Source organism: Aythya ferina (assembly GCF_964211825.1).
Source record: "Aythya ferina genome assembly, chromosome: 2".
Taxonomy (NCBI): Eukaryota; Metazoa; Chordata; class Aves; order Anseriformes; family Anatidae; genus Aythya; species Aythya ferina.
This window is the reverse complement of record NC_140297.1, coordinates 116,251,566-116,275,921: the sequence shown is the minus strand read 5'-3', so window position 1 is coordinate 116,275,921 and position 24,356 is coordinate 116,251,566. Positions and strand designations below refer to the sequence as shown.

The 24,356-nt window shown below is 43.1% G+C and overlaps 1 protein-coding gene across 3 annotated transcripts in view; it reads right to left on the bottom strand.

The window, feature by feature from the left end:
* GAREM1 (GRB2 associated regulator of MAPK1 subtype 1) overlaps positions 1–24,356 on the bottom strand; it is a 102,762-nt gene that overhangs the window by 11,164 nt on the left and 67,242 nt on the right. For 2 of the 3 annotated variants that reach the window (XM_084507571.1, XM_084507572.1), the window contains exons 3-4: positions 12,488–12,618; positions 3,626–4,804 (exon numbers count right to left, since the gene is read on the bottom strand). In XM_084507571.1, coding sequence (XP_084363697.1) covers positions 3,626–4,804; positions 12,488–12,618 — 1,310 coding nt within the window. The remainder of the gene's footprint in view (positions 1–3,625; positions 4,805–12,487; positions 12,619–24,356) is intronic. The other variant, XM_084507573.1, reaches the window with a different exon arrangement.

Genomic DNA, 24,356 nt, shown 5'->3' with positions numbered 1-24,356 from the left:
TAAGTAAAATGGAAAATCGGGGACTGGGACATTGTAGTACATTTTTCCCTAACTCAGAACAAGACAAAATTAGAGGAACTGCCTGACGACAAAAAATACTGACATAAATCTTGCTCTGAGGGTTCTTATTTGCTCTTTCAAGAAAAAAAAAAAAAAAAAAAAAAGTATCAATTTTATTCATGTTTGTTATTGAATTCAGGCATAAAACTCTTCAACCATTTTAGTGCTGTGCCCCAAGGATGCCTAAGGACTTTTTTTTTTCTTCCCAAGTCAGACTAGGCAAAGTTAATATTGCGTGCTATTGAATATATGCCCATGGGGTTACAGAGACCATTCAGGGGAGCTCTTGGAGCAGAGCGGACAGTCAAGGGGTTAAAGAAATTCTTTCCTGGGAAGACTACTGGCATTCAGAGGTACTGGCAGAGCGAACTGTGCCAAGCTCCTCCGCTGACCTAGATTGCAGATCAGAACTGGGCCGTAAATAATACCAGTTTGCAGTCCCAGTTGGTCCCTGTCACAAGACTGCAATTACAGCTGCCAGGCACAGCCCTCGGGAAAGGCAGCAGAGGATTGAAAAGGAGATTTTGCAGATTAAACCGACAAGAGCAAGGGGAAACTTCACAGGAGATCCGCGCTTGCAGGGTCCAAACGAGAAGTAAGGACACCGAGGAGGGAGAGGAGGGGAAGAGCGGCGGGGTGACATGACGACTGCCTGGGTGACTGCTGTTGCTACACCGAAATGCTCTTTCACCCAGCAGCACTCGATGCCATGCGGCTGCCAGACACAGATAAAGTGCATGTGCAACGATATCCCTGGGACTTTCACTCCCAGCCTCCAATGCTCCTTTCGGTGGCGATCCCAGTGATGGTGATCTATCCCGATGGCTCAAGCTGCTTCAAGGATTGTAGGCAGCACTGCAGCTCGTCTCATCCTCCGGGGTGCCACAAGTCCCCCGGGAGCAGTCTGGGTGACCCCCCCGCTGCTGACACTCGCCTGTGGGAGCGTGAACCTCCGGCACGGCATGCTCCAGCCCGGACATGCCGTAAATCCATCAGGAAAACAGCCTCTGGTTTTATGCAGATTAGTGCTTTGGGATTGCAGCAATTGCTGATTTATAGGCCTGAATTCAGAGGGCATTTTAGTTCTCTCTTCCTCCTTCATGCCACTTTGATTTTCTGAAAGGTATTTTGGAAATACACATTGTATCAGGCCGCCTCACCCAGCAGGTGAGCAGAAAGACAGAAGAGATCCCGAAACACCTGAACCTCCTCTTCTCCTACAAATAGCTCCTGCACGCATATTTTAAATTTAGTGCATTGCAAGAATACAATTGCCTGCCAACCTTTACACAGAAACACTATGGAATATCATTCTGGAGGGAGTGATGACTAAACCTCATGTTCACCAGCAGCTACCGAGATCTACTTATTCTATAAATACCCTGCAAGAAAAGCAGGCAAGCATCTTGTCAGCCCCAGCCCCCTGATGAACTCGGTCTGTCACTGATACTCACTCCAACGCTGTCCCAGGAAGCCACAGAACTGATTCTGAATTATTATCCCATCTACAGAGGCGCGATTCTTACTTCATTTTACGAGGTTACAGCCCTGCCCACCTCTAAATGCCATTTAATAGCGTTAGCAGAAATCAGTTCTCCTGCATGGCGAGGAAGCTGTGCAGAAACTGCTGACAGCACTCACAGCCATCACCTCATCTTTGGTAAGACAGACACGACAAAAATGCAGGAGACAGGCGTGTACCCCAAATGCCACCCTGTGCCCCCAGAAGAGCTCGCTGTGCTGCAAGCCACCGCCTTCCTCCTCGCCCTCCTCTCTGCTCCTCGGCCCTGGCCCTGTCGCTCCTGCGGCCCCACGCCGAAGTGGGTCAGCTCGCAGAAATCAGCGGGGAACTAATCGTTTTCCAGATCCAGACCTGGCTCCTTGCCCAGGCGCAGGGGTGCCAGAGCCAGCGCAAAACAGAAGCCAGGACCATGAGGCTGGGAAAGGAGGAGGAGGAGGAGGAGGAGGGTGGGATCAGCCCCGTGGCGGTTCACATCAGCGCAGGCTGCCGGGGAGCCTCGTCCCGACACGGTGCAAGCGGGCGCTCCTCCAAAACCATCTGGACAAAGCTTCGGCTCAGACCTGACCTCGAAGGCAAGGAAGCACTCTTGCGCTCCAGCACTCAGATGTAACACATAAACGCTCTTTGTGCTAAGAAGACGTAGTGTCTTGACTTCCCTGTCTTTGCTGAAGCTGCTGCGGATGCTTTTTGGGGAAGCTTTGAAGGGCTGCAGTTGTGCTTTCCCCACCTGTGCTGGCTGTTGTGCCTCCCCTCTCCTCACCGCAGCTCCCCAGCGGCTGCACAGCCTGGTGGTGGGAGCAGCACGTTCGTCCACTGAAAGCAAACCCAGCACAAAGAAATAAAACGGTTTTCAGCCACATCAGGTTTTCAGCCTGGCTGTGACCTGCCTGACGATGGAAAGGCTGCTGCCAGCACTGCCGAGACTGTGAGATTGCAACAGCAAAGGGATGGGGTCACCACAGTGTGCTGCGGTTTGGTAAGCCCCAGCTTATTGTTCAGCCATGGTTTTGGAAATAGTGCGAAATTTGCAAGCGGGATGTTTTTATTTAAACTCCATCAAAAAACTGCAAAATTGATTTACCGATTTGTTAAATAATAACTTCTGTCAAGATTCATTTGATCTGAGTGTGTATCATTTAATCTTGCTAAAGATCCCTAGACGCTCTTTTCTGGGGGAAGTTTTCTTCCTGTGTTTTTTTCTCTTTTTTTCTTTTAAAATAATGTGTAGGACAATACCAAGGGACAATGCAATGGGTGGATTTTCCACCAAACCCACACAAGCTCCTATAGGCACAACATTTTTATATTTTTGCCACTGAAGTCTCCAAAACATTTCAGGTTTGGAAAAGTGATTTCTCCCGAGTTTTCATTAGAAACCCTTGGGCAGGAAACACATTCTGTTTAAAACTGAGTCTTCTATAAGGCTAATTTCTGAACTCTGCAGAGTTCCTATTTATACATACTTTCCTTCAATAAACACTACAGAGTGATTATGTTAGCTCTGTTTTGGTAAAATGTGGTTGAGGGTAACGACACTTAGTATTTCCTCAAATTTAGCAGGGAAGACAATCTCTCATTGACAAACATTGCAAGTCTGTAAAAATTCTAGCTGTCATTATTACAGCCCGTTAATCAGAGACGCACACACTAAGGTAACCTGTGGCAGTTCCAAGTGGGTTCGTGTCCCACACACATATTCATGTCTCACACACTTCAGCCATGGAAAATATGAGAAAACAGAACACATATAGAGAGATGATGTTGAAAGAAAGGGAAGGCAGTGACCTTAAAATTCTTAGATCTTGTTTGTAGAAGCAAAAAAGCAGTAAATATCACTTGGAAGTATCAGGTTTAAGATACAAGATCACTTATATTAAATATAATCTGATGCTTTATAGGACTTACAGTTGGTAGGAGAGTGCACATCTCTTACCATTTCCTTGCCCTGCATGTGCCCCAACCCCATCGAAGTCTTCTCTAAAGAATTCCCAAGCAAACATCTGCTGAAAAAGAAACAAACCAACATAAACAACCCTGACTTACTGCTTCAGATTTGGGAGGCACTGGAGGTGGAGGTAGGGAAACATCCGAAGACTTTGTTGTTGCTCCGACGGTCCCAGGCACAGGAAGAGATGCAGTACCGCACTTTGATCGGAAAGACCCTCTGTAATTGTCACATTTGCTCTTCTCACTTAGCGAGCGAATGAGAGGCTGCTCTCCAGGCTTTCCAGAGCCTTGGTCCAACCACAGCTCTTCGTAAGGAAGCTCTGGTTTCGTAGGCAGAAACATCGATTCCTCGCTAACCTCAGGAAAAAGGTAGTCGCTGCTACTGTCCCCAGAATCCTGGTACTGAAGAGCATCGTGAGAGAAGAGGGCCCACTCGTTACACAGATCCCTGCAGCCATGCAGGTTTACCTCGCTATTGCCGTGCAGGTTGTTTCCGTAGACGCACACCGAGAGCCGATGGAAGGACTGCGTGAGCTCGTCCCGCGCGTAGCTGAGCGAGTTGGGCACGTGGGTGTGCCCGCTGCACCGGCTTTTCTTCGGGCTCTTGCAGTCCTCGTTCCAGTCAGCTTTCACATCGCGCACGGCCCGGGAATACTCGTCTATGTCGAACTGTTCCTGGCATATATTAAACCAGTGCTGGATGAGGGATTCATGCCACAGCTCCCCCTTCACAAGACTGTCAGGTAGGGTGAATTTTGGAAGCGTCAAATGCAAGGGAAAATGCATGGGAATAATTTTGTTGCCACGAAGCACGCAACAAACCACCACAGTCTTGGTCTGAATGTTGACGAACTTGTACCTGTGCCCTTCACGGATAAAATGCAGGTCGTAAGGGTTTCTCGGTGTAGGACTCGGCACAGTCACGTTAACAGGCAGCCTGGTTTTTTCTACTATATTGCGAATGGTGTGCTCACCTTCTTGCATCTGCACCTCCAGCGGGCTGCGGGTGCTGAACTTGCCCTTACACTGGAACGGGAGACTGATGCTTTCATTGGTCCTGTGGTTCATGCAGATGAGGCAGGGCATTTTGCCTCTGCCGAGCTTGCTAATTGAATTAAGTTTCCCAATTTTTTTGAAGATGGTGTTGAGTCTGGACTTCTCCTTAGAAGATTTTGCATAAAGGATTTCTGCTTGCCCCATTAAAGTCAGCTCATCCCCGGTGCTAAGGGTGATGTTGTAAACTTCAGTGTCTTCATTGCATTCACCTGAAGCCACCTGCAAAATAACAATAAAAAATTGTTTTTCCCTCACTGAAGACAATATTCCAAATCATATCAAACCTACTAGGACTGGACTTAGGAGAAACCAATTTCATTTGAACAGCTGAGTAGTCAAGCGTGAAGTGTTTAACCCAAAGCTTGGCCCAGTAACTTTTTTATTGTTTTACACTTTCTTGCTTTTTAGTTTAGGAGAAGCAGTCACCTGGAACTGTCAAAGAAGGCATGAGAACAAACATATCCAACTTCTAAAGAAAAGACATATCCCAGCAATTCAAATTCATTTGTATCACACAGCTTTGAGAGAGCCTGTCTGGATTCACTTGCATATCTTTTTCCACCCCCCTTGTTTTTGCTGTAACTTATTTGCCAGGCTCTTGAGGGAAGCAAACATTTTTCTTCCACCATCTTCAGCTCCCTGAGGAGCAGAGAAGGTGATCTCATCATTACAGATGAAGCATATCCCTTTGATATAATCTCTTCCAGGCTAGGGCGAATGACAGATGACATCTAGTCCCTGAAGGAGAAGTGAAAGATATTGGTTCTGTCCCACATGCCTAACTCCCCCTCTGCCTTGCTCTCCCAGTCATAGACTTCCTTCCTCATTTTTTGATCGTAATTACAATTTGAGAGATTAAACAACATATGCACAGCCATGTGTGTGCATTTCTACTATGGAAATTGTACTGGAAAGGAAAAAAAAAAAAAAAAAGCAAAACAGATGTCCAAGGCTCATTTGCTCCTGAAGTTATTTCCTTAACACTGGAATAACTCTTTATGCACAAGATTGCTCTGCTTCCTATTTGAGTGGCTTAATGTGAAAGGCCTTTTTCAGGGACCTAACAGAACTCGCCCAGCTCTTCCTCAGCAGCTGCAGCTGCTTAATCATAAAGGAAGGTGCATCAGATAAGTACTTCTGGCCTGTTACAGACTGTTTTATTCAGGAATACTGGCCATATTAAAAAAAATGCAAGTGCAAAAATAAGGTAGAATAACATATTCCTTCCTCATCTACACCACCACTAGAGACTTAATGTAGCTGTGTGAAGTCCAAATTCCAGCCTTCAGAATTGGATGTCATCACAGGCCAGCCACTGCATGAAATCGGGGCTGTAATTCCAATTAGTTAATAATTGAGAAGTGCTGTAAATAATCTTCCCCTTGTAAGACACGATCTGCATATTTGTAAAGTCATGGTTATCTTCCGGAGACCTCGCCCAGCAAATGGCCAGAAGAGGTGTGCCTCCCGAGCCGTTCAGCTTCAGCACTTCCTGACAGGAAGCCATTCAAGCCCTGAATTATCTAAACAAACACTGGTTGGTCTAATCCAGGAAACCACTAGGATTTTATCGTACATAATACCCATTCACAGCTTACACCACCGGCCAGACAATATATTGAAACGCGGAGACATGAAAGGAAGGGGCTCGGATGTCTTTGCCGATAACAGCGGGATGACGCTTATTGCTGTTTTCTCCCCAAAACCGCAACCGAGCGCTTCTGCTGGTGAGGTGGCCCTGACCTCGGAGGGCTGAGGACACACAGGGCTCTGTGCACGTCCCATTCAGTCCCCCCTTCTCCTCTTGCAAGGGCACGTTCTGTAAGAATAGTGTTTTTTAATAACTACAAATCCCCACAGGTGGCTTCTCCGGGCAGCGCCGTCTGCAATTTTCACACGAGCCAGCAATGTCCTGGCTTCTTCTCGCCCTCTGCATGGAGCGAGGGAGGTGTCACCACCTACAGCTTTGCTGCTCTGCTGCTCTGCTGACTGGTGGTTCCCTAGCAAGCCCCAAACAAACAGCCCCTGCACAAGGACGCTGCCGCGCAGGCAGCGAGCAGATCGACTGGCAGAGCTTCACCTCGAAGGGCTCCTCAAGCGTGGGCTTTATTAGAGGCATCCGTTTCTACCAGCTGGGAGCATGGGGATTTTTACGTTGGACATGTTTAAAGACAAAATTTCTCTAAATCCCCAAATCTGGAAAATATTATTGCTTTTTTTGCAATGCAAAAAAGGGTAATAAGCAAAATGTGGTTGAATGTTACCGTGCTGGAGCAAAAGAAGAATCGTGCCACTATTGTAGTTTGGCACGCTGAGAAAAATACTGTTGTGCACTCTTCTTAATGAACAAAAATCTGTTAGGCGCCAGCTGCTGTCCAAATCTGTAACAAAGAACTGAAAAAGTGAAACCAAAAGTCTACGAGTGCACAACTCTGATTTCACTTTGATTCCCAAAGCCTTGCTCTGCTGAAAGTAAGGCTACAGGTACACCTCAACAGGCCAAGGATATTTTAAAATTTAAGTCCTGAAAGTCCAGCAAGCTAACTCCTCTCTTCTTGTCCGAGGTTGTTTAATTTTTCATTTTTATATTTACCACATGTTAGTTAACATCTACAAACCATTCACGGTAGGTAAATATTTGTTGCAGAACATTAGCAACAAACACATCCCTCGTTCATACCATACATAGCAAACCCTCGAAAATCATCTAAAGACATATGAAAATCCAACTTGATCTGCCTTGCTCACTCAAACATTTTAATTTACTGGTGGCCACAAAATTTTCAAAACTATTAAAAATAGGGCCATGGACTTCAGCACAGGTTATTGGGTAAGACTTGCAGAATCCTCTAGGTCGGACAGGACCTCCAGAGGTCACCTAGTCCAACCTGCTCTTCAAAGCAGCTGTAGTTACAGCAGACTGGTCAGGGCCATGTCCAGTTAAATGTTCAGTTTCTCCAAAGATGGAGAATCCACATCTTCTCTGGGCAACCTCTTCCTGTGTTCGACCACCCTGATGTTAATAATTTAGCCTTGGGAGCATCCTGGAATAAACCCTTCCCCAAACATACTTCTCTTCCCAGTTGTTCTCTCTACAAGTGCTGCTTTACACATCAAACCAGTGAGTCTTTTAGTTTCACTCCTCCCTTACCTCTTTTTTGCCCTTCCCATCCAATCTTCACTTTCTGGTAATAGGTGAGAGCAATCAGTGCTCCTAGCTCTGAGGCAGTGTCTGCCACATTACCCTGCAAAGCCATTTAGAAATCACTAGACGCTCCGATCGATCAACCCCTAACAGAAGAGGGGACCCACACAACCAGAAGCAGCCTACTCCATACCATGTTTACCCTCCACCTTCCAGATGCTGATCCATACTAATGGTCCTGTACCGATGCCAAGATGCTGACCAGAAAGGTTGCTGGCTTACAGATGTCTTGTCAAACATGTTCCAAAGCAGCGGCGGGTTCAGTCACTATGATGCTCTAAACTTGCAATTCAATAACCATTCAGAAGCCAATTTTATATCTACTGCAGAAGACAGGCATCAGCAAAATGATGAATGATTATTTAGGCAACATGTTCTTTTGGGAAAGCTCAAGCATATTGTTTCTTTTGCTTAAGGAAAGGTTAACTCAGAAATAGATTTTGATAACACCTGAGTCAATATCCTGTCTCGAGCTCCAATTGTTCTAATTTGTTATAGTTTGAAGCAGAAGTCTTTAATCACTTGGGCATGTAAGAACTCCTTATAAAAATGATTTGTAGTTTTATACAGCTTGTTATACCTGCTAGATCTTATTAGAGCAACACAAGCATCACATCGCCAGTAAAAATCCACAGTTAGGACTTTTTCTTAGAGCTCTTTCTTTTTTAACTATGAAGCCTCTGATGCACAGTTACTGCATACAGTTTTTACTATTAAAGCCAAGGGACCAATTAGAACTTTTTTTTTTTTTTTTACAGGGCGTAAGAAGTGGATAAAGATTTTAGTTTAATATAAAATAGACAGTGTTCAGAAGACCTATAAGCAGCAAAAATAAGCAAACTTTTTCAAGGAAGATGATTAAACTCACTGAGACAGCATTTTCCTTTCTTTTGTAAGTGTTTGCCTCACAAGACAGAAGCAGCAAGCACAACTCTCTGTGGTAGTGTATGTGTGCTTCTCTCTCAGCTGGCAGGGACTTTGCCCTGATTACTATGTTAAAAGCTGGCTTTGGTGTTGTTTTAAGGGTGTCTCAAACAAATCAATGTTCCAAAATAATGACCTGAAATGTGACAGATAATACTGCAGAGCTCTGACATGACACATCTCTCCACGTGGGATGTCAGGAAGGCCAGCACAAGGCACCACAAGGCAATGGAAGCAGCAGCTCTGCTTCCAAACTGTGCACCAGGCCCTGGAGGAAAGAGGTTGGTAGGCTCGTGACGCTGACATGAATCCGCAGGGCGGTGAGGGGACTGAAGCACTCATTCCCAAGATGCAGTACTAACAAATACCTGCAAACCTGCACACAGGCTGATTTCATCAAGCCACTGTTGCAGCATTTCAGAACACCAGTGTAGGTTACAGTCTTCTGAGTATGTGCTCTTTGGAAGCTCAGGGCAAGTTTATTAGGGCCAGCAGGACTGCAACCAAATCAGGAGATCACCTATACACTGTACGGACCAGCACAGTCAGATGAGTGTGAAAAAAGGATTACATCAAACAAATCAGCTATCAAAGTTCACACCAGCCAAATATCTTTGATGGGAAAGAAAAGAATCCCGATAGGGCTAGTTAACTCAAACTCGTGTATCTTTTCCATCCTGGAAACGCTCTACAAACAGTTTCACAGTTTCTCTAAGGAGATGGAGTGGTATCTTCAGGACAAAAATGATATCCCAGAATATTTAAAGGATCCTGGTACACTGAGTGGGATGTTTAGAGAGCATCTTACATGACTTGTCTGATGTTCTGTCAGACATACAGTTCCTTTTTAGGAGAACTTTTTGTGAATTACCTCAGTATGATTTGCAGTTTTTGTTCTACCCCCGTCTTAATACAAATAGCTTCCTGGATATCTGCACAGACTGCTGTCTATATGGGACCCCAGCATCCAACCACAGAAACCTACTGTTGTTGGTTCAGCAAAAGCAAGGGCCCTGGGGTAGCTCAACTTTCTTCTTTCACTATTTTTCTTCCAAGCATAATGAATTAGAAAAACTTCATCTTTGTAGCGTAATGCTATTATGTAAACAAAATTCCCTGCAATTATGCATTGACTATTAACACAAAAAAGGCCATCAGCTATCTGTTCAGTGAAGAATCGACAGAATGCCTCTAATTTTCAATCAGGAATAGATCAAATACCTATGGACTGAGTGCCATTAGCTTATCCCCAGATCACTCTGAATTACTGTGCCTGTAGATGCCGCTGGCTACCAGGTACTTGAGGCAACCAATTGGGTATACAAGCACAGTACCGATATATATGCACATCCAAAGGAACTAACAGAAGTAGCTCTAGCTGTTACAAAAATGTTGGTTTAATTTAAAATTCTTGTTTGCTTTTTTGTGAAAAGTACTTGGGACTCTACCTTCTACTCCCAGCTCTGCTTGAGCATCCATTACAGCACTCCTTCAAAAATAGCACAGGTCCTAAATGTCCTGCCCCAGCACACTTTCCAGAAAGCCTGCCCAGCTGGGAAACAAGGAGGGAAAGGAGATTCATCTCCTCTGCCTCCCCTAGGGTAAGGTGGCTCGTTCTTCCCTTTAACAATGAATATACAAATTAAAATAAAACCATCCCCATAGAGAAGATGCCACAGCACGTCATAATGAGAAGGTAGGTCTCTAAACTACAGAGCTTGCTGCAAAATCCTGCCTAAGCAGCAAAGGATTTACAAGGAAGAGCAAGGTTCACACAGAGTCAACCACAGCAGTGGCACATTGCCATGTTCAGGCAGACCTCAACAAGCACAGACAAAATTATACAGTGACTGTCCGGTGGCATCCTGTAACTCTACAGGCTCTTTCTTCAACAATTATCCATGGAAGTTTTGAGTGTTTCAGAACAAGAAAGAATTCCCAGACTTCAGGGTTCCTCCTCACCTTAAGTGCTTCATTAGACGTCTTAGACATTTTTTGTTTTTGCATCAGATTAGCTATCTTCTGACATGCTTCTCTGAATTTAAACCAGCACACTGCATTGGACAGAAATCAACTGCACTCGGTATTCTTCCCTTGGCTCAAATCACTTTGACACCATCTCCCTTATACTAAAATTTTAGTGTATGTCATTCTGTTGCATATAAGGAGTTATTAAACACTTAACAAGTCTGGTTACGTTCATTCATTTTTTGGAAGATGACAACCTTGGAATAGACTTTTATGAAACTGGAAAAACTGTCAGGAGAAATACTGCCAAGATAACTGTTTAACTAGGTTAAACCTGGATTATTATTGCTGTTATTTACATGAAAGAGTATGACTATAATATCTTTTAAAATGGATTTGATATCTAACAGTAGGCTATGCTTAATCCTGAGCTTGCTAAATGAGAGAGATTTAAGGACACTTGTGCTAAACTCAAGACACAATGTTTTAAACTTTAAAACAGCCTTATAAAATCATAGATGTGTATTTTATTGTGCCACACTCTTGATTTGGTCATAGATCAACTGAGAAGTATTGGCACAGCACTGGATAGAGCTAGCAGCTCCAAGATAATACTGTTTTCCTGGGTAGAAATGAAATTTTCTTGTTGCCTTGATTTGGCTAATTATATCCTAAAATACAAAATAATTTTAACTTTCTCCTGGAGTCTTCATTTGTGAAAGGCTCTGTTACATGGCTCCAGGTTAATTGACAGCATAAATGAAAACAACCTACTGTCATGAAAGGCACGAGTCTGTGTCACCAAATGAATTAACTAATGAGCTTTTACAGTTACAGCGGTCTTCAGCAATCTTGTTTCACACCTATAAAAATTGCAGACTAGCTGATGTCCCCCAGCTCTAGCAGTGCAGGAAAGAGAAAAAGACATTAAAAGATTGTTATAAAACCCCACATCACTACACAGGAACGAGGAACTCTGTACTGGTTTTGCACCAGCAGCATCAGCAATTTTCCCTCGTGGAGTACGCAATGCGGATATGCACCAGTGCATCCTGGCTCTAAGATGCTGTTCAACCAGCCTCAGGTGGTGTAACAACAGAAGCAAAACAGGTGAATTTGAAGGCCACTCTGCTCTGTTCCCAGAGCTGACCTACCTCGTGTGGTGTCTTACTGGAAATATAGGTCAGGCAAGGGAGAGGAGCATGTTCTGTCATTGTCTTGTGCCACCTCACAACAATGTTTGGTGACAGGAAGCCCTCTCGTGGGCTTGCTGACCCTATGACAAGCCCAAGAGGTGTGTGTGCACAAACACACACACAGAACAAGCCTGTCTTTTTTGGAGTTGTTGTTTTTATTCACAATGCCACTTAGCTGCAGTGATTTTGAAAGAAGCAACCCCATCATTTCACTCTGCAGGCTATCTGAGAATAAGGCTTTCTGGACAGGGATTTGAGCAGCTGCTGCTAGCAGAGAATAAAATTCAGACTGCTGGAGGGGGGAGGAGAAAAGGGGCAACAAGCAACATTTGTTTAAAATCTGGCAGCAGCATCCCAATTAGATGAATTATTGGATAGATCATCAGGACTGCTCCCCGAAGTGCCATAGGATAGGAGAGCCCTTAGAGGACGTGTTGATTTAGCACTGCAAAAATGATCCTGAAGAGCACCACTGCAGAAGGCAGAACTAAAGACTCGTTTGTCTTAAAAATCACACTTCCCACACAGTGCCGTTGCTCACTTGCCATGTATATAAAGGTTGTAACAGTTAATCATTTAGACAGAGATAAATATTTATTCAGGGACTACCTTAACGTTGAATGTTATTTCCTCCATGACGTAAACTCGTTCAGGAAATGCTTTAGCCACCTCCTCCACACTGTTAAAATACTGCACTGGCTCCTTAATATCTCGGTCTTGTTCCAGCAGCTTAAACTGCCCTGAAAACAGATGATAAACAGAAGAGTTGTAAGATATTTACATTGGACAACTGTCACTGTGGCAACTGCTGGCTCAACTTCTTCACTATTTTGCTCGGTCAATTTTTCCGGTTATTAGCAGCCAAAATACGAAATGAAAGATTGCAAAGAGCCTTCTGAACCTGCCATGAAAGGCACCCAGTTCCACCAGGGCAGGCTGAGAAGAGCATGTGGGAGTTGAACTCAAATTTAAAAAGGCCCTTCTATCACATGCTGTCTAGAAATAGTAAATAACTATTGAGGCGTCTGTGTTTGTGTACTTAATTCCCTCTCGCAGTATCTATACAGATAGCATTTTTGGCCCCAAACATTAGAAGCTTTACAGAAAGAAAACACACCCATTACAATAAAACCTCAAAACAGTAAACATATTCCTTTTTTTTTTTTTTTTAATATATATTTTAGCATCATCAAACAGCTATGAAAAAATGTGGGGCTACAGCCCTTTTCCCTTAGGTTTCCCTAACGCTGGAACAGCACTGAGCTTTCCTTGGTCATGAGCTAAGGCCTTTGAGGACTTTTAACACAGCAAGAAATGAAACCTTACACGCTTAAAACTCTTTTGCAGGTGGTCACCTTTGGAAAAACATTAGGAAAAGTGTTCCTCACTGCCTTCCCCCCCAGCAAGGCCATATTCTCAGTGTTGGGAACCAGCAGGGAGGGAAGCACCATGGGCTCGGGACAGCAAGGTACTTCAGTCGCTCCTGGCATGTCATGAACATGAAGTTTAAAAACTTTCTTTTATAAATACAGTGTTAATGGAAAGCTCAGGCAGATACATTTGCTGTTTGTATGATACAAATCAGTGGAGGGATCTTCCCAAGTTCAGAGACATTAGCTACTACTAGGCTGAAGGATGATCTCAGTAATCGAGCACAGCAGGACTCGTTGTAAGAAATAACTTGAGAAAATGAGTAAAAGTCTGACTGAAATTTATGGTTTGCACACCTTCTGTAAATTGTGTTTTAAAATTAGCAAGGCACCCAGCCACTGGATTATTATTCACAGCGTTCAACTCCATTAAAATCCACCCAGTACGTCAGGATGCCAGCCACCTACAGAAATACCTTCTCGCTCCTTCAGCATTTTTGTGCACCACACTCTGCTGCTCCTACGTATCCCCATCAGACCTGAGGACTCACCCACACCCAAGGATTTCGGGAGCTCAGCAGGTCCCAAGGCCCCATGAGAAAGGCTTGTCCCAGCCCGGCCAGGCATGGGCACAGGCACGCACCCGGACAGGCCAGCAGTGCCCTGCTCCTCACCCAGCTCCAGCACCTTGCTGGCCGAGGCACACTTAACTGGTATGCCTGAACGCTGTGGTTGTAGCCTGAATAGCAGCTTTTAAGCCAAAAGACTTCCTTTAATTCCCTTCTCTACATTACTTCTTTCTGAAGTGACCACAGTAACTTTAAGGTATTATTAGCAGGGCTTGGGGTGCTGTATAGAACAGCTGAAGATGCTGACATCTCCCACTTGCTGTTTTGCAAATGTTAATAAGCTTCACCACACTTCAAAAATCAGTTGCCTTGGAGTTTTCCTAACTAACTCCGTGTCTGCTTCAGGACACGCTTTTATTTGAAGTTCAGCCAAGACAACTGAAGTACTTCAAAGACCAACGCTAACGCTTCTGTAGCAGGAACAGGCAGACCTTTGGTCTGACCTGGTGAAGCCATTCCTGTAGTGATCTACATCGCTGTAATACAGCGAGGAATGGCTTCACCAGGTCAGACCGAAGGTTTGCCTTATGCAAGATCTGTCTTTGACAGAGGTCATCAGCAGATGTGCAAGGAGGACTCTGAGAACAATTACTCCCTCTTCCATGCCTCTAGGAGGAACCTGTGGCTCAAGGATGCCCAGAACAGGGAATAGTTACCTTTGGGCTTAGTAGCTCCAGATTTCTTCCCTGTAAGCTTAATTGCTTACTGAAGGTGTCTAAAACTTTCACCATACACGGGCTCTCTACCTGAAAATATTATTGCAAACTCTTCTTCCACAGGCTTTACAGTGCCTCTAACATAGAGGGCAGAAACTTCAGGAGAGCTAATTCTGCCCAGCAGACACTCCAGATAGCCCAAGAAAATCTACAGCAGATGGGCACTTGAAAAAAACACCTCACATGCTCAGCAGAAATCTGTCAGCATCCTCCAGCTGAATTAGTGCACTGCTCTGAGCCTGACCTGGTGCAGAGCAATCGAGGGGCTGTACAGATGCACCCCTGGACAACAAGCAGGGAGGTGCTCTGGCAAGAGAAGCTGAACTTGTGGTGTGACTGATGCACGAGGCGTGGAGAAGGAGAGATGAAGCGAGGAGAACCACACTGTTTAATCTCCATGCCACCATACAGACAAGGCAGGCCTGGTTTGGGGATTTCCCTGTCAGCCACATCCTAGCTAGGAGGAAGATGCTTTCCCCAGCTCCGCAGGTCCTCCTCCCTCCAGGAGGGAGGAGAATTTCCTATAAAGGAAATTCAGGTGTGTGGGGGAACCGAGTGCAGGCACACCTGCATGGATCCAGGACATCACGCAGCAGAGGGGCTATGAGTTGCACCAGGGAAAGCCTGATAGCATAGAAAAATAACCACACCAGAGCACAGAGCCCAAGCCCATATTTCATGGATACTCACTAAGGGCAAGACATTCTTAAATGTTACAGAGGTTGTCACATAGCGGTCTCCATGGGTTGACCAGAGGCTGTTGCTCTTTCCTGCTTACATCTGAATTACTCTTCAGGGAGCACTGTTGTCCTCTTCAGCTAACAACCTGGCTGCGACCCTAACTGACTGCCCAGTTTGGGATCTGGCAGTCTGATTTGCAAGATTCCCAGCTGTAGCCACTATTCAAGGCAAGCTGTGATTACAATTTATAACAGTGTTTTATATTTAAAGTCCCCTGAGGAAAAACACAGACAACACCACTGCAAGTTTTAGTCACCTCAGACAGATCTAAACCCAGTGGGGTACCTCTGATTTAACACCCTTACAGACAGAACTGAGTTGAATACAAGACTGCATGGAAGCTCCAGAAGTTTTTGAAACTGTGAGATATTGCGGTGATAACATTTTAATAGTCCAGAAATGAATTAGGAAGTCTCACTTGGAAGTTGGAATTGAGTTGGGTGCAGTAAGAAGGAATTCACATGAATAATGAAGGAAAATATCATCTTGAATAATAGTATTATCCGAGCAATATTCACCCAGCACTTTGAATGAGGTCTTTAATCCTAGGTTTCCTAGTTCCTCTGTCTGGAAGCATACTAATATTATTTTACTACAACTGTGATGTATTTAACAATAGATAGTTCGGTGGCAAAAAAAAAAAAAAAAAAAAAGGTAGTCAGCCATCACAGCCCAAACTTCTCTACAGAAAGTCCCAAATTCCTCAACACAGAACAAACTCTTTAGGGCTGTGAGCAACTGGGAGCAGGGCCTGCTAGCTACCGCAGACTTGCACATGTCCTCATAAAAAAAAAAATCAGCTGGAGCTTTGCTTCGTTACAAAGAGATGCTCAGAACCATGTATGTAGCTATCTGTGTCATCCTCCCCTTCCTTCAGCTGAGCTGCACAAACACAAAGCTGTCTGTGCCTTCACTGCTAATAAGCAGCAGTTCACGAGGGGGTTGACGACAGAGGAGTACATACAGATCCCAAAGCACATAATAGAAGGGCAGCATTAATCTCCTCCTGTTATGAAATCAAGAAGCATTCTGTGCATGGAAGCTGTCAGGACTGGATGTTAAAATGCTTCGCCTTTGGAAAAGATCATTTATAACTCCAGATTTTCTATAGATGCTTTTTTCAAATTTATATCTTCACTGAAAAAGGCAGACTGTTTTATTGGAAGGAGAGAAAGAAGGGCAGAAGAGGGGCTTGCAACACACATTTAAGCCAGATGTCAAGTAACTAACTAATGGGGAGGAAGGAGACAATTTCTGATTATGTTCCTCCCCAGCCTCTACTCAAAGTGCCATAAAACAGTTTGAAATACAAGTCAAATGGACGCAAGTCTGTCTCGACTCCAAGCTGAAGTGAAATTTTATCATCCTTCACCAAAGACAAGGTTTCATCAAGAGACTTTACAAGACTGACAGCAAGCTTAAACAAATCACGGTACAATTTAACTGTGTCAATTTGGAATTTAACAAAAAAAAAAAAAAGAAAAATCTAAAATCTATACAATTATAGAAGCACCCCTCCCCACTCTTACTGGTAGAAAAAGAGTAATGAAATGTTCCTCTAGTAAATCAGGGCAGGTTCAGAAAGATCAAAGATTTGTTATATCTGCATGGTCCACTGAGCAGGTATGGCTACCCCTTTGCAGCCAAGTGCAAGGGAGTAATGAACTACTACTGCAAGCTTTATATCTCTTTATCTTTCAGTCTGGCCTCTGGCAGACAGGTTATTGGAACAGTTTCATTCTAGTATATATTATCTGCACAGATGATGAAATCTTATTTCCTTGTGAAGGTACTTACAGCAGAGATGGTAAATCCACTACTGATGGAAATGAATATGGAAAGATAAAATGTGGGTAAAGATCTAAACTGGGGCTTATCCCCCAGTTTATGGAAGTGTTTATTAAAAATGAGTAAGGAGATCAGTCCATCTTCCTTCTTGCCACAAGTCAGACATTTGTGAGCAGGATCTGCCCTGGGTCATTAACTAGCCTCTTCCAGACTTTTATTTGCTTCTGCCACTTCCACTGCTTAGGCTCTTGCAAGTGCAATCCATCTCATTCAGGTATTTCTGTAACATAAGGTCTGCTGGTTTTAGCCCCAATCTACTCTTCACACCCAAACAGTCCAGCTGTTATACATGCTCTCACTTGTAAATCCAAAGAGAAAATCGCCCTGTTCTGTAAATAATAAGAAAAAAAAAAAGTAGCTGCATGTCATCTGTAGAAAACATGGAAGGTCACCAAAACATCTGCTCAGCTGCGTTCATGGGTAAATGTTTCTCTAAGGAGGCAGGAGTTGTATTGTCTTTCAGCAGCTTTGGTTATTTAGCAAGTCTCACATCTCTCTATGTGAGACTACACGCACAGCCCCGTGCTTCCCAAGAATGTGCAGACAGCACAGCAGGGTAGCCAAAGTACTGCAGAGGTTTATGTTTCATACTATTTGTTGACTGCTGACTGCATTTCAGTATTTCAAAGAATAGCAGACTTGATTCAAAGAGAAAAGGCTCTCTACCTGCCAGAATACCACCATTTTGGAAAAAGACAATTTCTGTCTGCATCTTTTAGCATTCCCATGCATCACGATAATAGGAAATAACTGTCTTCCACTGCAAAAGGGTGATCTTTGATAAAACTCGGCAGATATAAATAGGATAAAGCTAGAGAGTAAATACGACATGGTAAAGGAGGGTGCACAGAGGTGGCTCACTAGATGCCAGGGAGAACGTCAGCTTATTTACTCACTTTTCACCCCATCAGCTGTCACATGTTAGAGTTATTTGTCCCTACCTAATCCTCAGACAAGGCAGCTGGTCAAGAATGAGCATGGCAAACCAAGACTTTAAAATACTAGACTGAACACAGTCTCAACCCCAGCCACTCCAGCCTCCTTATATAATTTTTAAACCTTTTTTTTTTTTTTTTATTTTAATTTGACAATTGCCCAAATGCTCCTGCACAGAGCCCACATGTTGTTGTTTCAAGGAGCGTTGGTGTGACAGCGGTTGTAGGTGTCTAGACCTTTGAAAAGGGAGAAACATAAAGAACCTGTCTCGATCTGTGATGCAGCTATTGTGTGATTGGAACCACAGTGTAAAGTTAGTATTGTACCACTTTTGGGGATGTGTTACTAAATGAGAAATGGTTTGGCAGACATGCAGAAGTGAGTGGGAAATTAATGCCTTTCTTTGACTCTGTCATCTTCCAGTTTGCTGTAATCCAGAGCTTGTTCACAGTTCCCCACAGGACAGAAGATTACTGCTGGGTTCAGGTGTTGTGGAGCAGAAGAGCCCCCAGACCCCACTGCAGAGGAGACAGCGGAGGGAGAAAAGACTCATTATGGAGAGGAACCCCAAGTATAAATGGAATTACAGAATGCTTTGTTCAACAACGGGAGCAGACAGTAGTCCTCAAGTCAACTTGTTCAGACAGGCTCAAAGCTCAGTGCCCACGGAGAGGACAGGAAAGCTAATCCCCTGCTGCCTCACCTGGGGTTCCCATCAAAGGAGCTACCAGCTTCACCTCAGACTGGGACCTGCCAGCAAACTAACATGGGTATGATGCTATGGTAAGTTAATTGCCTCAATTAAAAAAAAAAAAAAAAGAGGAAGTCAACCTAATGATATGGATTCATCCCTATCTGCCACACTGACAGGTTCTGAGAGCTATATTAAAAAAGGCAAGAAGGGAGGGTGCAAAGAGGGAAGAAGTTTTTCTGAGTTATTCATAAGAATTTATTTATTTGTGTATTGCGGCCTACTGAAAGCATGCAGGAGGCTTTGGAAGGGTAGAGGATACAGTGGGAAAAAACAAGAGTCTCAGGTACACAACTTCCAAAGACTAACAACCGGGCCGCAAACCAGAAAGCTACAATTGATTCTTCCCTTGTAATCACCATAAAATAGCTATCCAACAGGCTTTGAAGTACTGCCTCTGTTCTTCAAGAGCTGCCTGTCTGTACTTTTTCTTGAGGGGAGGAGGGGGTAGCAAAGGACTTCCTGTGTCCCCATCTGTCCCCAGTCTTTTGGAAATGTTGGGAATGGATTAAAAAAAACAACAACAGATGAAACATGAGCTAGGGCCATATCTAAGTAAACACAATACAATTAGAATTCATCAAGAGAACTGGAGCTAAACTTATGGCCCTGCAAAGCAGAGGGCAAGGCACAATGGCACATTCAGTCAGAGATTGTGCAACGCTTTATGGGGAAGGAGACCATTGGATGAATAGTTTTACTTCTCGGAAGTATTATCGAGATTTCGAAGCCTTAAATGCCTTTATTCCTCTCTGTGTTATGTCTGCTGTACAAATACACTTTCAACCATGGCAGAATGAGTCAAGCATCACAACCTAGTGAGACATGTCGAAGCAGAGCATCAGCACACTGACGCATCGCCTGCACGTATGCACACCGTTTGAGAGATCAAGGGAGGGAATCCAACCAAGTTTCCCACACAGCAACACAATGCTTGCATTTCTCATCAAAACCTCTAATCCTGTGCTGCTAAAGTGAAGGAGATGATACAGTCCAGTGTTTTTTTTTTTTTCCAAATCTTACTTCTATGACTCTTAAGTGGAATAACAACAACAAAAAAATCTGATTCTATTGGCAGCATAACAAAGAAAAATCAGTTCAAATGATGACTGATGACACTTTAAAGTAGATTTAACTAACAGATACTGCATGAGAGGGAAATTTAGGTTACTGATTATGTAAAAAGACAGACAGGGAAAACAAGTCTAACCTCTAACCTTTGTTTCGTAAATTATTATCATCACAAATACTAGATTACCACAATGAAACGTTCCATTTTGTGGGGCCACATGTTGGAGTGTCTGGACTGCAAGAAGTTAACTAAATTCAACTTACTCACTGGGTTAGCATCGATCTAACTTGTAATTAACATAATTTCATTCCTTTCCCACGTGCTGCCAACAGACACCATGAATGCTCCATAGGCAGCTTTCTGTCTGCGTGTGAGTTCACACACTCCAGTGGTCATGCAGAGCAGTCTGGTGACTACTGCACTGTCTGACTTTCTTAATTGTTACTAACAAAAGCTGTTGCTGGTTTCCTGTTGAAAAGTAAGATCGTACACACACAAAGATGGCATGCTCTCCTGGTGAACATCAGGGCGAACTCAGATTGCAGCACAACAAGGCATCAAGAGAAAAAGTTACAGAAAGCCCAACTGAAACAACCCAGAGCTTATGTGACACAGTGTTGAGATGACTTTATTTAGAAGCAGATGTCTGTTGACAAAAGCTTTTCTTATGTGACTGTTAGTGCTGCTCCTTCCATGCTGCAGTGGAGGCCCACCTACACCTCAGTTGTGAAAATGGTAAGTCACCAAAAGCTGACAGCTCAGATTACTGCAGTAGCATCCAGAATCTTTATGAGAATGTCTGCTGGAACTGCCTGCCACCAGAGGAGATGTGAAACGAAGGTAAAGACAACGTGTCCCTCACTTAACAGAAGCCTCCACCAAAAATTGCTGTCTTCTATTTGAAGGACTGGAAAATGACTTAGAACCAAAGGTGAAAAAGTATGTGAGAATAGTTCTTACTGTACTTTGAATCACTTGTCTTACTTAGCAAATACATCCTTTGTTTATACATTAACACTGATTTAGGGCTAAAGATCAGTCCTAACGAGTGGTGACTCAGCTCACATATGTCAAGTCGGAGTTTAGGATCGAACCTTGCATTGGATGGCAGACAAGTCCCTTAACAGACTCTTGCTTGGCTCAGAAAATTGAACATGACAGATATGACACTGAATGGAAAGAGAAGAAAAATCACCAAAACACACACACAAAACAAAACAAATCCACCAAAACCCTGTATTAATATTTATTGGAAAATATGGATGATTTTTGAAACTGTAACTTCAGAAACTATTTTTTGCATTATTCTGCCCAAGTAGATTTTTCAATTTTACTGAAAGAAATTACCTACATTTAAAGTTAAGGTGCAGCACAGACTTAATCTCCCTTTAGACTTGTTCTTAGCTAGGTGATCTCCTCCCCAGTCATCAGTATACACCAGTCTCAAGTCATTCATTAAAAGAACAGGGCTGTCTACAATAGATTAACATTTAATTAATGCACAGAAGAAAGCTAAGATGAGAGTAACAGAATAAACTCCTGGTTAACATTTGAAATGAATATTACTAGTTTCAAGCAGGCTTCAACAGGCCATATTAGAATACCTGTTACAAGTTAGCCAGGCATGCTGGTGGTTTTGTATCACAGATGCATCAAAAAAAAAAAAAAAAAATTCTACCTTTATCACAGATTTCCTCATTAACATTGATTTGAGCTGATACTGCCACCAGCAATGGCGCAGCCATAGCTCAGAATCTGTGTGACTCCAAGTAAAAAATGAGTGCAGAAACCCAGCTCTCTCCTTCCCTTCAGAGGACCCCTTCTCATGGGAAATCCACAGGGGAAGAAGTTTTTCTTCCCTTCCACTCTTACCATCTTGGTTGGTATAATGGACTTTGGTTTCTTATGCAACTGAAGTGTCAAGACGAGAAACTACAGTGGTTTTTAAAAGCAGCAGTATTTCCCGACCTGAGCTCAGTTTATTAGTGTTCTTCTACTTTTGGTATCTCAATTTGTTTAAAAAGTGTAAAGAGGAATTTTGTACTGATAGTGAATTAGAGTATTTTAAACACAGACTGTCCTTACAAATAGTTTAATGTATATCCTTATTACTAATGGACACAAGTAAGTGAGAATGTTTATTTGAGGCTAAGAGAAAAGACAGCATTAAAAAAGAATTTTGCCCACCACTGGCCGTGAAGATATCTTATATGGACATATAGAAGAGACATCATTCCCAGAAGAACAACTGAGTTTGGAAAGAGGGCTAATCATTTTAGAGGACCAAAAGTTTATTGCACTGTGGAGAGCAAACTTTTGCAATAGAAACTACCAGGTCCCAGTCGTCGTATGAGGCTTGCTTAGAATTGTATCACAGCTGCAGTTACAAGGAAGAAATTAAGATGTGCTGGAATGAAGAAGCACATTTTTGGTCACAACATGGATTTGAGAGACTCTAAACAAGCAACTTGTGGATTTACATCAGACGCAAGTTTCAGGATGTGGTAGCCATCTCTGTGCATTTGACAGAACTGAAGTGGCTTTTCCAAACCTCATACATGATCTTCTTGGCAAGTCAAAGCTTTTGCTGAAGTAACAGCAGCAACTGCTAAGCTTAATCATTAACTTCTTGTTACTCAAGAACGGTTTTTATTTATTTTACAAAGCTAACGCTCACCAACATGCAGCTACACTGCTATGAGTGTTTCTGCCCCAGGTCAAAGACACTGCCTGCAGTCACAAGCCCACCACCTTCTCTTTCCGCTCCTTTTTCCTTCTGCTACTCCCACACCAGGATCTCAATTTCTATGGCCTGACTTTAACTTCATTCATTGCTATCTCGCTTGCTGAGCAGCCTTTTGTGCCCTTCAGGTTTTGACCCCGTCCCCCTCTACACAGGCCGTGGCGCAAGTGTAGGCCGGTGCGCAGCAAGGCCTCCCAGCTGACAAGGACAGCCATGTAAACAGCCCGGCCTCTGGCAGGCACGTTCAGCGCAAGACACAAAGCTAAAGAAAAACTGCATTCACGGAGCAGAAATCTTGAAAATGTACATAGCCCAGTACCGTATAAAAAGTGCTTTTGTTTCATGTTCAGGAACAGGTTTTTTAATTAACTGAATGGGAGGAGTTTTAAAAACCAGGAACAATGACTGAGTCAGCAGCTCCAGCTCTTAGTAACTTACAGGGCTTTTTATGAGGCAGAATAAACATATTTCATTCAGAGTTAAGACTTTTTTTTTTTTTTATCAATGTGGAGAGAGACTTCAGAGCTTGGACTTGGTAGCCTGAAAGAATGTCTGTGCATTATAGAGCAGCTTATTGTTTCAAAGCTCGTATCTCATTTACTCGCTGAATACACATGTGGTTTACAATCTCTAGCAGAGTCTCTGCATTCCACCCCCCCCTCCACCGGACCCTAACTTAAATCTACCGAAATATTTCACGCAAATTACTGGAGAACCTGTTGCTCAAACAGTTCCCAACATTTGGGTATCAACAACAGAAGGCAGGCAATTTGTTTTTCTAGGCAATTTTCCTATGAAAGACACTATCACTTTTTATTTTTCAATGTCCAGCACAGCCTGTATCTTAGCTTATATATTTACAAAGTGTATAAAATAGGAGAGAATGCAATTTATTATAGTTCTGACCACCAGCAATCATGAGCAAACTCTGAAAAACAAGTTCACTTCACTTCTGGAACAAATTAGACAAAATATTTCAAACTGAAAGGAAGCCAATTTCCAAAGAAACTCCTTATTTACACAATAGATCTGGTTTATTCAGCTGAAGTCTTTTGTCAAAGAGAATATTCAGTGTTAAATATATTAATACTACAGCTAAAACTATATTACAGTGAATTTAAACAAGCGTAAAACCAAAATAATAGACAATCTGAAAATCACTGTAATGAAATACATGTAATAAAAATTATGCCCCAAATATTTTGTTATCCGTAAACTGTAATATCATCTATTAAGCATGCAATGTAACTTACAGCAAACATTTCTAACGTTTTTATTTACAATCAGCAGCCACATTTACTTTATCACCTCAGCTGAGAAGCAGAAGGTGCTTTGCCACCTTGTATTTTGCATGTGGTAAGCCATCTTTTCAATCACTCTGTATAGACGCAGTAGAGTCTGTCAGAATCGTTTGTCTGGTTTCCAGTATAAGATAACACAGATTCAGGGTTGTACAATTTATATACAAAGTCAAGAAAGCTCAATGAAGGCAGCTTTTAAGAATGAACATTTTGGCGTATGTTCACAGCATGTATGAAAGTGTCACCAAAAAAAAAATATTCATATGGGCTGAAAAGATGGGTGTAGAGATGGTGAATAAGAGCATACTGCTTCAGCACTGTCACCTCACTTAATTTCCATTTCTCCTTAAAAAAAGCAATGAAGACAATAA